The sequence below is a fragment of the Peromyscus californicus genome, unplaced genomic scaffold (genome assembly GCF_007827085.1).
Source record: "Peromyscus californicus insignis strain IS unplaced genomic scaffold, ASM782708v3 Scaffold_14__1_contigs__length_90479793_seg_2, whole genome shotgun sequence".
In the NCBI taxonomy this organism is placed as follows: Eukaryota; Metazoa; Chordata; class Mammalia; order Rodentia; family Cricetidae; genus Peromyscus; species Peromyscus californicus.
Genome location: NW_026294436.1, coordinates 39182679 through 39198830, shown reverse-complemented (window position 1 = coordinate 39198830; position 16152 = coordinate 39182679). Strand labels below are relative to the sequence as shown.

At 43.8% G+C, this 16152-nt stretch overlaps 2 protein-coding genes across 2 annotated transcripts in view; one reads left to right on the top strand and one right to left on the bottom strand.

The window, feature by feature from the left end:
- The window catches only part of Rnasel (ribonuclease L), a 116855-nt gene that overhangs the window by 18893 nt on the left and 81810 nt on the right, over positions 1-16152 (bottom strand). The window lies entirely within an intron of this gene.
- Rgsl1 (regulator of G protein signaling like 1) overlaps positions 7789-16152 on the top strand; it is a 60969-nt gene continuing 52605 nt past the window's right edge. Inside the window, exons 1-3 of the mRNA XM_052736715.1 lie at positions 7789-7818; positions 12782-12910; positions 14871-14945. Coding sequence (XP_052592675.1) covers positions 7789-7818; positions 12782-12910; positions 14871-14945 — 234 coding nt within the window. The remainder of the gene's footprint in view (positions 7819-12781; positions 12911-14870; positions 14946-16152) is intronic.

The following is a 16152-nucleotide window of genomic DNA, read 5'->3' as shown; positions in this document are numbered from 1 at the left end:
CCATTGCCAAGAGGAGAAGTGACTTCCAGAACCACTTAGACGTCTAGCACGTGGCCAACAGTCTGCAGTGGCTTTTCCTGCGTTGGTAGGATCATTAGGCTGAAATGTCCCTCTCCGCTGGAGGGGAGGGGCCCTGGTGTGGAAGGAAGGTACGCCTCAGGAAACTCAGTTGCCATACTTCCGCCTAGTCCGGGGGGCATTGGGACATCACAGCATCCTAAAAAGGTTCTGCTTTTTCCCAACTCTCACAGCCAAGTCCTAGCCCCTTGTTTCTCCTCCACACCGTGGATGTCCTTTCAAGCTTCGGTTCAGTCTTTGAGCCTTGTGCCTCCTCTGGTGTCTTGAGGTTAGGGTGCTGGGTTCAGAACCCACTTTTCTTCCACACATTTTCTTATGGATGTAGCACAACTCCTGTTTCTGCCCACTCAGACCTTGCCCCTTTTATTAGCATATGTTGGAGCCAGACATGGTGGTACATCCTTGTCATTCCAGCACTGAGGAGGCAGAGGCAGGATGTTTCCATGGTCAAGGGCATCCTGGACTACACGGCTGGGCATGGTGGTACACACCTGTAATCTTAGCACTGGGGAGTGAATGAAAGAGAATCAGGAGATCAAGAGCAACCTGGACTACACGAAACACACCCCCAAAGCAACCACAAAGCAAGTGATAGTTTGAGCTATACAGTGAGCCCTATTTTTAAAATGGGGGGAGGGTGCTAAGGGTGTAGCTCAGTGTTTTAGAGTACTTGCCCAGTGTGTGCATGGCCCTGGGTTCAAACTCTAGTACTACACAAAAGCATTTTGGATTTTTTTCATTTAAAATTAACCCTTTTCACTATAATTGTAATTTGATCTCATCGCATGTGCGCGCACACACACACACACACGAGAGAGAGAGAGAGAGAGAGAGAGAGAGAGAGAGAGAGAGAGAGATCTCATGAACTGAATCCTGTGCTTACTCATGTCTCAGAGATATTCTAAGGTGGTGTCTTTGACTAAACAGGGGGAAAGTCTTAACGTGAGAGTTGAGAGGTGAGGCTTAAATATTAGTGTTTCAAATACCACCTCTGCTAAGATGAACAAGACACCAAAACCAGTCGGTGCTTGGGTTTGTCCAACACTGAACACTTTGACGTTCTGATAAATACTGACAAGCTCATCTCTTGTGGCAGATCGCTGCTTCCAGATACTACCGTGTCTCTTCACACATAACTTCTAAGTAAAGGAATAAATGTCAAAACCACAAAGAATTGTAGTTGGAGCCTGACAGAGTGGTGGGAGAAATAGCTTGGCTTGCTATTTGGAAGACAAGGATCTTTATTTATTTTGTTTTTATTATTATTTTATTATATTATTTTTAATTATTATTTTAGTTATGTCTAAATGTGTGCATGGAAATGCAGGTGCGTGAGGAGATTGGAGGCCTCAGAGCTCCTGGAGTTATGAGTCACCTGATAGAGGTGCTGGGTACTGAACTTGGGTCCTTTGGAAGAACACTAAGTGCCCTTAACCATTGAACCATCTCTCCACTCCTGACAGGGAACTTTCTGTACTTCTCTTGTCACAGTCGCTAAGAGCATTAATGAATCCTAATCAACGCTGAAAGCAAAACTCTACAGTTTTCAAGATAATGGTGTAGTGTTTCTCACCTTCCACCAGAGGGCACCATCTTCACGTGAGCTGGAAGGGCACTTGCTCTCTCCACTTGGTATTGAACTACCTAGCAGTGAGAGCAGGGCTGTCTCTGACTCTTTTGCCTACTCTGAGATCCTTTTCCTCCCACTGGGTTGCTTTGCCCAGCCTTAATATGAGAAGATGTGCATAGTTTTATTATAACTTGACATGCCATGTTTGGGTGATATCCCGGAAAGGCCTGCCCTTCCTTGAAGGGAAAAGAGGAGGAGGAGATCTGCTGGGGGTGGGAGGGGGGCACTGCTGATGCAATATATGAGAGAAGAATAAATAAAATAAATAAATAGATAAATAAATAAGTAGATAGATAAACAAATAAGGGACAGGAAGATGCCAGGAAAAACACATAATCAAATGTGAAAACATGCAGAAACATGGGGTTGGTCTGTTTCCTGATAGAAGTGTGGACACAAACTGTCGGGCCTGCCGACAGTCAGCTGGGTAGCTGGGTTAGAGGCACACGGATTGTAGAGACAACGAAGAAGACAGAAAAGAGTCGAGAGGTCTGCCGGTCAATGCCGGACAGCCCCGAGTTTATTTCACACCCAGCTTATATACAGTTTTGAAGGACAGTGGTAGGACAGTGCACAGCGCAGGCATTCAACCACTGTCTATCCTGCCTGCATCAAGGAGCAGGCAGTTTCTATTTCTATCTCAATGTACCTCCGGCTGGCATCAGCAGCCTGCATCTAGCTGGATAGTGTGTTCCTTCCTATGGGCTAATCAGGACTTTCTCACAGCCCTGGAGCAGGCAAGCTTGAATGAACTCTATTGATTCAGAATAGACTTGATTCAAACTGGGAAACTGAGTCTGTTGTGGGCTCCCACAACAAATAAGCACAGAATTAAATTGATAAAATCTTGTGTGTGTGTGTGTGTGTGTGTGTGTGTGTGTGTGTGTGTGTGTGTGAAACCTCTTGGTTATTTAGTCTCTGAAAGTCCCTTCTAATTCGTGGAAAAAATAATTGGATGGGTTTTCAAGGAACTGTTTCATGCAATGGATGCCAGAGGGAATCAAACATCTCCTCACTTAGCTCAAGGAGGAAGGGTTTGGACAAAGACATCTATCCTAGACTCAGCAACCACTGGCACAACCTAGAGCATATATTAGAGAGGAGACGCCAAGGATGGTGCCATTAGCAATGAGTACTCAGTGGTAATAAGCCAGCAGTGGTAGCAGAGCCGGGGAGCATGCTGGGAAAACATGCAGTTGTTGAGAACTGGCCCTGATTTCAATGGAAAGGTGGAGCAAACTGACAAAAACAGAATCACATGATTATAGTAAGAAGCAGCTATGCAGTGTAAACATGAGAATGATCCAACCAAGTATTATTTTAGTGATGACTGATCATGGAATTTCCTTGGGAGGGTGGGAATGGCGTAAGTGGTCCAATAAAATCATTATGGAGAATATAACTCTGTGATGGAAGGTATTTTTGACTGTTCTTTTCATTGGTGCATCCAAAACATGTTGGAAAGTTTCTGTCAGATGGAGTGCTCAATGAATACATGTTGAGTGGGTGAGCCGACAGACAAAAGGCTAACATGAGCCTCCCTAGAAGAGGGCAAGAATCAGGACCTTCATCCGGTTTGCAGACTTAACTCAGACTTTAAAGCAAAATATTTTTCCCTTTTGCAAGACTTGCAGTATTTTGTCAAGCATTTGTTATGAATTTTCTTCCTAGTATTTGTTGAGGACCTACTGTCATTTCCAGGATAGGTGTGCACAGGGGTAAAGGAGAAGGCCGGAATTTGGGAAATCATTGTGTGTAGGACCCGGTACAAACCACACCTAGTAAATAGCGGAGCTGAGATGTGAACTCAGCTTTTTATTTATAAACCACTATTTCCCCTATTTGCCTGATGGCAATAATCATCCAGGGTACTTGTAAATAATATGGACTCCTGGGTCTCATCCCAACCCTTAGCATCAAAATTACCATGGAAAGATCCTGGTGATGGCAAATGAGAGCAGGCAGGAGAAAGGGGATATGTAGAGCAGGGATCCTGAAGCAACAGTTCGAGGAAAGTCCTTGCTGGAAGCCAGGATTGCAGAACAGGGCTCTGGTCCCACAGTCCTTGAGATCTCCTCCCCGAAATAAGCATTTCTGCCCAGAGGCTAATGTGGGAGCAGGACTGAACCCCAGCTTATACACCAACCCTTCTGATGAACAGCTTTAGAATTGGGTCTTCATGGAGAAAATGGATTATATTCATTCCCTAATTTCAACCCTGTAGCTGAAAGTTTTCCTGTGTCCTGCCTGGCCCACGGTCCAGACAAATCTCTCTCACCCTCTGGTCCCGCAAGTAAACACACAGAGGCTTATAGTAATTAAAACTGCTCGGCCATTAGCTCAGGCCTACCACTGACTAGCTCTTACACTTAAACTCAGACCATTTTTGTTCATCTATATATTGCCACATGTTCCGTGGAATTACCTGTGTGCCATTACATGCTGCTCCCTGGACAGCGGGCTGGCGTCTCCTGACTCAACCTTCCACTTCCCAGAATTCTCCTTGCCTGCTTATCCTGCCTATACTTCCTATCTGGCTACTGGCCAATCAGCATTTTATTAAACCAGTGTACAAAAGCATTATTCCATAGCACAACCCATCTTGTAAATGATTTTAGGGTTATCTCCTCAGAAGGGGGAATATTACCACAGCCTTGATCAAGGGCTCTGTTGAGGCCATTAAGGCAAAGCTACTGACTCGGGTTGAAAGGAACCCAAGTTCTATCTTGGCCCTGGGTAGAGTCCTAACACCCCAAGAGTTAATAAAGCTGCCCTTGTCAATCACCCAGCAGAGACCATCCCTCAGGAAGGCTGATTCTCTTGAAGCCCGGCTAAAGAGATGGGAGGAATAACTACCCCTTTAATAAAGAGATGGGAGGAATAACTACCCCTTTAATAAAGAGATGGGAGGAATAACTACCCCTTTAATGAGATGCCGTACTTTTCCTTCCCAGAAAGCCAGCTCCCAGTGCAATTGTGCAATTCTTCTTCTTCTTCTTCTTCTTCTTCTTCTTCTTCTTCTTCTTCTTCTTCTTCTTCTTCTTCTTCTTCTTCTTCTTCTTCTGTCTCTTTGCTTCGGAGCTAGCCACAGCCCAAGAATGTGTTCTTTGGTCCTTTGTTCTTTCTCATTCTCTCTCTGGAGCTACCTCCCATTTGCTGTGTGCCTGTTTGCCGAAGCTCCATGCCTAACTCAAAACAGGCATGGCTTTCTCTCCTCTTCTCCATCTCCCTCCTCCAGGCAGATACTGAGATTTCTAGCTTGCCTGAATTGTGCTTTTTCTTTTAAACACTAATAACATTGTCCCTGAGCTTCTTTCTGTGTCTGTCTTAAATTCTTTTATTGATGAAACTAAGAACCTTGAAAGGGGATCCCAATTTCTCTGGTAACATGTGGAATCCCAGGGGGCTCCATAAATTTTCTAGCAACAGAATTTATGTTTTCAATTAAAAAAAAAATGTATGTCTTCCTGTGTCCCCAGGATGTGGGAGCCAGAAGTCATGCATTGGTGTCCTTCCTCTGGAGCTTACTACTACTACTACTACTACTACTACTACTACTACTACTACTATTATTATTATTATTATTATTATTATTATTATTATTATTTAGGTGGAGTCTTACTATGTAGCCTCAGCTGGCCTGGAACTGTAGACCAGATTGGCTTCAAACTCCCAATCATGCCAGATCTTTTACATTCTTGAAAGTTCTTTTAGGTGTGATACTGAACAATGCTGTTCTCAGGAGTCTGGGAGACATTCTTGGCTAAGTTATTGATGTATATAGATAGGCCTGATGGTCTTTCATCTTAATGTCCAATTCCTATCAGAAAAAGAGAGATAAATAAAGAATTTAAAGCGACAGAGAAACAGAGAATTGATGATAAGAACTAAGTGCCTGATGAACTTTCAGAGATGGGAATTCGAGATAACAGAAGCTTGATGCTGCAAGTCAGCGTTTCTCAACCTGTGGGTCGAAACCCCTTTGGGGTTGAACAACCCTGTCACAGGGGTCACATATCAGATATCCTGAATATCAGATATTTACATTAGGATTCATAACAGTAGCAAAATTACAGGTATGAAGCAGCAACAAAGATAATTTTATGGTTGTAGGTCACCACGACATACGGTCACCACAACATACGGGGTTGCAGCCTTAGAACCACTGCTCTAAGTGGACTGAAGAGCTTATGAAGGCTGAGGCCAAGTTTAGTACTGTGACAGCTCAGCTGGTGGTAGGAGACCGTAGACAGACTTGGAAAGAAGCTTTCAATGTCCAGAGTGTGGACTAAGTACAGTGTGGGTCTGGCTTGATCAAGGGGATCTCAGAGATGGAGTAAGATGATTACCTTCACCCTGAGGTCTGCACCAGAGATGAGTCGGATGGAATGGAATTGGGATGGAACACTGTGGAGGGCTCACTGTGTGTTCACATTCTGTTCCTAGCCAAGCTGCGGCAGGAAGAGCATGGCAACATGAGTAACGCTGGTGAGTCTCTGTTAGCAGTGGATGGATTCAAGGCCTTGAGCCCTCAAATACAGCCAATGACTCGCCCTCCCTCTAAACATCAGCGAGCCGCTGGGGGACACCTCGTGTGACTTGGATGTCATCCTTGGGCTTGGTTTTCCTTTTCTCTGTCCTTTCCCCACTCCTGTCCTCACACCTTGAAGGAGGGGACAGGAAGGCTTTGATCATAAGACAAAGTAGGAAAAAGTCCAATGCAGGTCCAGTCACCATGTGCCTTACCTCCTCCAGGAAGAAGACCCATGTGGGCTTCAGGGTTATCCAGGGATTTCCTTTGTTATCACATTTACATTGCTGTGGTGTGGAATGAGCACAGTTACAAGGTTGGAGGCAGAATGGGGTGGGGAGTGGAAAAACAGGAATGCAGAAATGTCAGCGTTAAGAAGAGGCTGTCTTGCCTGTGACAGTGAACGGGAAACTTCTGCTGGGCCTCACTTTCCTGCACTCAGACGGTTTCCATGGCATTCTCATCCCATAAACATCCGCTTAATTAGTAAGAAGTGATTAGTGTAAACAATTGAAAAACAGAAGAACCAAAACTTTATCTCTCTCCCTCTCCCTCTCTCTCTCTCTCTCTCTCTCTCTCTCTCTCTCTCTCTCTCTCTCTCTCTCTCTGTGTGTGTGTGTGTGTGTGTGTGTGTGTGTGTGTGTGTGTGTGTGTTTGTGTGTGTGTAAGTCAGAGGGATGACTTTTGGGAGCCTGCTCAAGTCTTTTATCTTGGGGGCAGCAGCTCTCTTGTTTCTGCAAATTTCAGGAGCTCTGGGGGGATGCTCTTGTCTGTTCCTTCCATTTCTCCCTACATGCTCTGGGATGGATGTTTCCATATCGAGTTTCTATGTGGGTTCTGGGAATTGAGCTTGGGTTTTCAGTCTTGTGAAGCACTTTTACTAAGATGAGCCATTTTCCTAGCCCAAACCAGAAAATTAAACATCATCTCTTGGGGGGAGGGGGGACTAAAAAACAAAAAGCATTCACGGGGCTGGAGAGATAGAGATGTCTCTGCAGTTAAGAACATATACCGGTCTCCTAAAGGATGTAAATTAAGTTCCTAACACTCATATCAGGCAACCCACGACTGCCTGTAACCTTAGTGTCGGGGGATCTGACTCCCTCTTCGTGTCTCCATGGACACACACATATCATAGCATATGTGTAATATTCTTTTAAATTCATACTTCTGTGACAGATCTTAGATAAACAAGTACTTTTCATGCCTGGGGGTAGAGGATGAAAAGATCCAATCCCCCTTGCCCTCGAGCTCAAACCAGGGAAGACGCTGCATACATCAACGAAAGAAAACAGGACTCACTACCTGTAGTGATGGAAAGCATATTGGGTAGTGCAGGGGTGGAGTGAGCCCCTGTACCACTGTGGTAGATTCTGCAGGAAGATAAGCCCGTTTTTGAGGATAACTGGTGATTTGTGACACCATTTGGGTTGAGAGGGTATTTTGGGCAAAGGGAATCTGGAACAAAGTCAAGGGGTTTGAAGTGAGTCTGCAGCATGCTCAGGAAGCAACCATGGCTTGGTTTGGACTTATAAAAGGGGGGTGAACAATGTGGAAAGTGGTGGGAGGCAAAAAGCAGGTAAAACACTGCTTGTGGCACCATGCTAAGGAGTCCGTGCTGAGGGCTACGGGAGCACACAGCAGGTGGAAACTAGTGTTTAACAGTTCGACCCACCAGGCGGGGAGCCCCACTTGGCAAAGCCATGTAGTTATTGACTGTAAAAGACCAGTGGCTCCTCTCTGTAATTTCTCTCATGTGCCATTACATTTCTTCCCTAAGAATAGCTTTGGGTGTTTTCCTACTACTTGTGTGTTTATTTTGTGAAAATACTCCATCATTGGACACACATGGATAGTCAGGAAAATGACTTCTGCTTAAGCTATATAATTCTGATAAATAGAAATATTAGAATATTTTTCATAACTGACACAGGAAAGTAACAGTATTCTCAAGACAGATAATTTTAGACTTTAGAACAAATTCAAAACAGACTAGCTGCCCCTGCAGAGAATACACAAAGACAAATTCCCAGGTGTTTCTTGCTAAATCAAGGTCAGACATGAAGCAGCTTGGGTAGTCCTAACCCCATGCAGTAATTCTCTTCCTGGATGTACCCCTACCATTCAAGGTTCAGCCAACTGCTATTATTAAGTCCTGGATTTCAATGCCATTTTATATCAGGGAAAGAACTACATGAATGGCCAAGTGTTACTTACTGGCCAGTCAAAGGGACCTTCTTAGCCTGGGAGAAACCGAGTGATTCCTTACGTGTATCAGTTTGGCTCTGTCTCTGATTGTTTACTCAAGAAATGCTTTGTGACCCTGAAACTGTAAGTCATACTTGTGCAGAGTTTGGCTGTGAAAAGGATCTGTGTAGAGAGCTGGGCAGAGGTGAGAATGCGTGTGTGCTGAGCGAGGGATGTAGCTGAATGGGCAGAGAGAAAAGTGTGAGAGATGAAGAAGTGTGAGAGAAGTGTGAAAGATAAAAGAAGTAGCGTGAGGGTAGTGTGAGAGAGAATGGAACTAAAGAGAACTGGAACTAGAGAGAATCAGAACCAAAGATTTAGAACTACAGAATTAGAACAAGAGAATTGGAACTGAAGAAGAATAAGAGAGTATGCCCCTCAGATCGTGTGTGAACTACTGCAGATAAGAAGTCTTCCTATCCCCACTCTTGAGAAGTCTTTTTCTGAGTAACCCTGGGTGGCAGTCCTGAGAAGTTTGTGCTTCATCCTGTGGGACACCGAGGAGTCTGTGAAGGGCTTTAACAATCATAAAACTAACATACTCTGGTGACTGTGTGAGGATGCTTAGGGGGAAGACCGGGAACCATGGAGGCCATTTAATAAACTGATGTAATAGTCTAGAAGAGAGACGATGGGGCCTGAAATGAGAGAAAGACTCTGTATGGATGGAGAAGAGGGGAAGAACTATGCCAGAAATATGCAAAAGGGGAGAAGCCACATAGCATGGACTACTATTGTGGGGGGGAGGCAGAGTAGACTGAGACACAGGAAAAAATTGGAAGAGGGGGAAGAGAGAATGTTTTCTGAATTAGATGATTAATGTTCATTGGATTATCTAAACTAGATGATGGGACTGGGGTTATAGCTCAATCGGTTGAGCACATATGAGTTCAAGTGCCCGCAGCATATAGGGAGCACGCACCCCCCCCCCAGTTGATCGTCCCACACTCATGCACAGATGGAAGGCACTAACTAGACTTGGGGATTTCTCAGTAACAACCAAAAAGAAGACATGAAGTTGGGAGATGGGGAGGGGCACTAGGGGAGTTGGAGGGAGGCAGCGGTAGACAGATACAATCAAAATACATTGTATAAATGTATGAAGTCTCCAAAACATTAAAGTATTATTTTAAAAATTAATTCATTTAAGCGGGCATCCTGGCACATGCCTATAATTCTGGCACTACAGGGGTGGAGGCAGGAGGACCAGAACTTCAAGGTCATCCTCAGGCTACAATGTAAACTTTAGACTACCGTGAGCTACATGACATGCTGCAGGAAAAGAGGAGGAGGAGGGAAAAGGAGGAGAAGGAAGGAAGGAGGAGGAAGAGAAGGAGGAGGAAGGAAAGAAGGAAGGAAGGAAGGAAGGAAGGAAAGAAAGAAAGAAAGAAAGAAAGAAAGAAAGAAAGAAAGAAAGAAGGAGAAGAGAAATAAAAATAAATAAAATAAGACAAAATAAAGAGAAAAAGAAAAAAAGATGTGGTGATATATTATGCACCCCAATAAAACTTATCTGGGAATTAGAGGACAGAGCCAGCTACTAGATTAGACATAGAGGCCAGACAGTGATGGCACACACCCTTAATCCTATCACTCAGGAGACACCTTTAATCCCAACACTTGAGATCTCCTGCCTTTGCTTGGGAAGCACACACATCTTTAATCCCCGGAAGTAAGATGGCAGGGCAGAAAAAGGTATATAAGGCATGAGGAAATAGCAACTCACTCTCTTGAGGCTGAGAATTTCGTGGAGGTAAGAATGTGGCTGGCTTGTTCTGTTTCTCTGATCTTTCAGCTTTCACCTCAATATTTGGCTCTGGGTCTTTTGTTTGTTTGTTTTATTAATAAGACCTTTTAAGATTCGTGTTACAAAGAGAAAAGAAGGAGAAAAAGGAAAGGGAGATGCCTGGCCTGAGCACACAGACCTTGGGATGATCTGTGTGTCATTTATTAAACAAATCAGGTGCTCTCAGGAAAAGGAGAGAGGGCCTCGCGGGTGATTCAGGCAAACACTAGGGAAATGTACTGTTCAGGAAAGGATACTGTCTCTGGCATAGAAGACGAGGGTCGATGCCAGCTCTGCTGCACACAGCCAAGTTTGATTGGGTTTCCATTTCTGTTAGTCAAAGATAAACATTTCCTGATTTCAATCATGAGAGAAAATGCCAGAGGCTATTGCTCAGGTGGCTTTATTCTTTCTTATTTATTTATTTATTTATTTGTTTGTTTGTTTGTTTGTTTGTTTGTTTGTTTTTTCAAGACAGGGTTTCTCTACATTGCCCTAGCTGTTTTGAAAGTTGCTCTGTACCCCAGCCTGGTCTCAGACTTAGAGATCTATCTGCCTCTGTCTCCTGAGTACTAGGATTAAAAGCATGGGCTACCATGCCAAGTTATTTTATTTTTTAATTTTATTACTATTGTTGTTACTGCTATTATTTTATTATTATCATCATCATTTTATTTTACTTTATTCTTGGAGAAAGGATCTAATGGTCTAAGCTGGCCTCAAACTTGCTATGTAGACGAATGTGGCCTTGAACTCCTGATTCTCCTGCCTCCTTTACCTAAGGGTCAGGATTACAGGCCTTCAACCACCATGCCTGGTTTATTCAGGGCTGGAGATTGAACCCAGGACTTCATGACTATCAGGCAAGCACTCGACCAGCTGAGCTGCATCTTTTGCTCTTGGTTTTCTTATGTTATCAAAACTGCATTTCAGTGACATTAATTTTTCTTATCAGATGCTTAACTATCCTGAGACAAGGGCCTAGTTTGGGTTATTTAGATTATCCTTTGATCGTTTTTCATGATAAACCTTGGGTGTGATAGGAAACTGTTGGCCTACTGATACAGCCATTAGTTTGTTATTCACTAAACCTTAAGGTCTAAAAGGCACAGACAAATCCTGCCATGGTGGTTCACACCTGTAGTGAGCACTTGAGAAGCTGAGGCAGAGTTATTGTGAGTTTTATTTAATTTTTTCTTTCTCTCTTATCTTTTTTCTTTTTGGGGGCTTTTTTGTTTGTTTGTTTTTTCTTTCTTTCTTTTTTTTTTTTTTTTTTTTTTTTTTTTTTGAGATAGGGTTTCTCTGTGTAGCCCTAGTTGTCCTGGAACTCGCTCTATAGACCAGGCTGGCCTCGAACTCAGAAATCCACCTACCTCTGCCTCCTGAGTGCTGGGATTAAAGGTGTGTGCCACCACCACTTGGCTGATTTGAGGCCACTCTGAGCTACATAATGAGTTCTAGGCTAGCCTGAGCTAGATAGCAAGTCCTTGCCTCAAAATTCTGTCAGTCAGTCAATCAATCAATAGCTTAGACAGTGAATTGGAACAACCTTCAAGGGGTCATCTAGCCTCATGCTAGGCTTTATGACATTTAGAATTTATTATTTTACGGTTTTTATTTATTGTGTGTGCTGCACACATGGGTCTGTCAGAGGACAACTCGCAGGAGTATGTTCTCTCCCTCCCTCGACTCGGATCGTCAGGCTTGGTGGCAGGTGCCTTTACCCATGAGCTACCTCACCAGCCCACATTTAGCATCCATATCTTCTGATTCATTTGTACAAAACAAGTATCACATTTGAGGCAAGGAACAAATGATTCACCAGTGCAAGTCAGTATCTAAGAAAGCTAGAATACTAGGCCTAAATTAGCCAGGTGAATTTCTATTGGAACACACACAAATTCCTTCCCTTGTTTTCTGAAAGGCAACAGATTAAGGGTGGTGGAGGTAACTGTGTCACATGAGAGCCCCCTGACTCCGGACACACTAATATTACATGCTTACACATAGGCAGTGTTCTCCTGGGCACCACCCTGGAAAGCGTCTATGGTGGTTGGGTTATTGGGGCAGCTCCAGCCAATGAGAGAGGAAGTGGGTAAGAAGAAAGGCCATCATGAGAGATGGAGATGAGTGGAAGGCTGGGGGAAGGGGGGCTCTGAAAGGCTGGAGTCCTGTTCTGTGTAAGGGGATTTGGGTGAGTCCTGTTATACTGCCAAGGGCAGACTGCCCCCAAGCAGCAGGTAAAGGCAGTGCACAGGGAGATTAAAAAAAATAACAACCAAAAAAAAAAAAAAAAACAAAAAAAAAAACAAAAAACTCTTGGTTTTCATCTCTTCATAAATTGAATAGGCTGCTGTATAAGGTGGTGAGTTCCCCACAGCTAGGGATATGTAAGAGAGTAACAACGAAAAGAGGGCCCTGGAGGAGGGACATGGGGTCAGCTCTAAAGGCCACCGTGCTGAGACCTGGCATGTAGTCATCTGTCCAGTACCTTTGTTTTCTCCATCAGACACAACCCCATCATGGTTGTTTTGTTTTGTTTTCTTCACATGCAGAGATCATCGGTTCTACAAATCTTATCATTCTTTTGGAGGATGAAATCTTTGCTGATTTTTTCAACACATTTCTTTCTCTCCCGGTAAGCATTCTCAGCCCTGAATCCAAACGTTCCATTGACATGCCTAAGTGTCTGTTCTGTTTTATTAGTTTCTTTTTCAAATTGAGATTTTTTTTCTGTTTTAAAATTTATATTTATTGTGCATGTGTGTGCATGCGTGCATGTGTGAGTGCGTGCGTGTGTGAGTGTGCGTGTGTGTGTGTGTGTGTGTGTGTGTGTGTGTGTGTGTGTGTGTGTGTAATGCAAGCACCATGCATGTGTGGAGATAAAAATGAAACTTATGAGAGTCAGTTCTCTCCCTCCACCATGTGGGACCCAACGGTCAAATCTGTGTCACGAGGTTGGTGGATTGGAGCTTTAAGTACTGAGTTACCTTGATGGCCCTGAATTTAATCTGAGCAAATAAACAGGAACCAGAAACAGCTCTCAAGTCTCCCGGAACTTCCCAGTCAAATCATAAATCCGAAGCCTGCCTTTCCTATCCAGAATCTTTTCTTGTCTCTGACACTGTCTCAGTTCTCAGGAGCCATTTTGAGACATGCTAATTATCCAACTCACTAATACAATTTACGTAGTTCACAGTGATGTTCTAGAAACAGTGATATGGGAAAGTGGCATTCTAGCCAGGGGTATAGGCAGCTATAAAAGCTGTTTCTAATTAGAAAAAGATTTAGGCCTTTGTTTTCTCTCTCTTAAGTCCACAAGAAGGTAAGTATTACAATGCATTGGTAAATACATACTACTATCAAGAGCCTTAGCTTTTACATACAAGCAAGGTAGCTCCCAGGTCTATGCAGGGTATATCCAAATGAAAAGGGAATCGTGGAATTAAGTCAACTTAATGTTCTTGTATAGGGAAAGCTGTTAATGGGGGGAAATGAGAATTAATGTCTCTTCAAATAGTAGTGTCGGGGAGCCTCTCTTCCCCCATGGCTGCTGCAGATGAAACTTGCTGTATGTGCGAAGATTTCTTCTGCTTTGGGAGGTATTTTTTAGCTTTTTGAACTAGTTGCTTTCCTATTTCTGTGATAAAATACCATGACCAGGGCAACTTAAGAAAGAAAAAGTTGATTTTGGCTAATGGTTCCAAAGGGATAAGAGTTCATGATGGTGGAGAGGAGGCAGCAGGAGGCGGGCATGGTGGCTGGGGTAGAAGCTGAGGGTCACATCCTGAACCTCAACCACAGAAGACAGAGAGGAGACAGGAGAGAGAGGAGGGAGAGAGAGCTGGGAGAGGTGCATGGCTTTGAAAGTTCAAAGCCCACCTCCAATGACATACTTCCTTCAACAAGGCCACACCATCTAAAGCTACTCAAACAGTGCCACTGGTAACTGGAAACCAAATATTCAAATATCCGAGCCTATGGACAATATCCTGTTGTTGTTGTTGTTGTTGTTGTTGTTGTTGTTGTTGTTGAGACTGTGTTTTAATTACAATGTATCTCCCTTCCATAAACTACTCCTCCACTCCTTCAAATTCATGGCCTTTTTTTAAAAACTCATTGATATTGCACACATATGTGTATTTGTATATACACACACATTCCTAAATAGAGCCTGTTCTAGCCATATGACGTTACTTGTATGTATATTTTCAGGACTGACCATTTGTCTCTGGACAATGGTTTGGTATGCTTTCTTCCCAGCCAGGACCACCTCCCCACTTCCAGTGTTTCACAGTTGCCTGTAGTTGTTTGTGTGGTTGAAGCTTCCCCATCCACGTTGGCATGTTCATTTTGTCTTCCTTGTTCAGCTCACATTTAGGCAGTCAGGTTGGCGAGAATTACGAGTATAACTTCTGATGTCACAGACACAACCTCACAGCAAAGTCCCTCCTCCTCCTCTGGCTCTTATAATCTTCCCACCCCTTCTTACACCATGTTCCCTGAGCCTTAAGTGTGGGAGTGTTTTGTAGATGTATCCATCGGGACCGCACTTATGGAGGGTCTTCTTATTCAAATCGTCACATTTTCTTTTGCAGGTCTTTGGTCAGACACCATTTTACAATGTTGAGAATTCGCAGTGGAGCTTATGGCCAGACATACCTTATGACTTGGTAAGATTCTTGAATGGCAGCCGGGCGGTGGTGGCGCACACCTTTAATCCCAGCACTCGGGAGGCAGAGCCAGGCGGATCTCTGTGAGTTCGAGGCCAGCCTGGACTACCAAGTGAGTCCCAGGAAAGGCGCAAAGCTACACAGAGAAACCCTGTCTTGAAAAAAAAAAAAAGATTCTTGAATGGCAAAAGGTTCGGGGCAGAGGGAGGGGGCGTGTATTTGAAGAATTTGGAAACGGGAAGGAAGAAGACACGTAGAGGGTGACCATGGAAGAAGATGTAAAGCAGGTGAGGAGAAGAAGTAGCGTTCAGCCAGGGAGACAGTTCGCAGCTTTACCCACCCCAGAACAAGCAATTGCTGCTGAATTCTCTCTTGGTATTCTAGTCGACAGTTAGGAAATCTCTCATGTCTGCCGTGATGGTTGGGAGGAGATGCTTGGACACGATGCTGAGAAGTCTGAGGTCACACACCTAAACAAGAAAGAATCTAAGGCTTAGTTGACACAGTGTGAGAGGGAAACTTGGGCCACAGCTGTGACAGCTGTGATCAGCTGTGCACAGTAGGCACTGCCCAAGGCCAGATGCCTCTCTCTTCTCAAAGCATGCCTTTCTCTTACTTTTTGTCACCTTATTTCTTTTCCTTTTCTTTACAAATTATTCTTCTCATCTCTTTTTCCATTATGTAGACTTTAGACCTGTCAGTGGCTTTCTGTTCTATGCTAGAAGTGTGTGTTACTGGAGAGCTCACACTGAGCCTTGCTCACAGCAGGAGTTTGTTTCTCTCTGAGTTCTAGAGACCTGAGAGAAGCCAGCCTATTTCAATTGTTGTATTTGGTTCCTCCCCTATAATTCAAAACTTTGCTTTTTTTCTTTCTTTGGTAGACTGTCCCTCAGGATCTTCCCCCACCCCCCGCCCTCGCCTCCTCTAAATGGTGGTATGTGTATGTTTTTTCTATGTGTTTGTGTAGTTGTTGAAAGAGGAACTTACTATGTTGCTCAGGCTAGACTAGAACTCATGAGTCTCCTCCTAGGAGCTGAGATTAAAGGTATGCACCTTCACACTTAGCTTCTTTGTGCAGTTGATATGGGTTGGGCTTTTATGAGAAATTATTTTAAAAAAAGAAGCAAGTTAGTAGAGTTGAACCTGACATTACAGAACAAGAGTTTTGCTATTCCTTTTTCTTTTTTCAAACAAAACATAGCTGTTT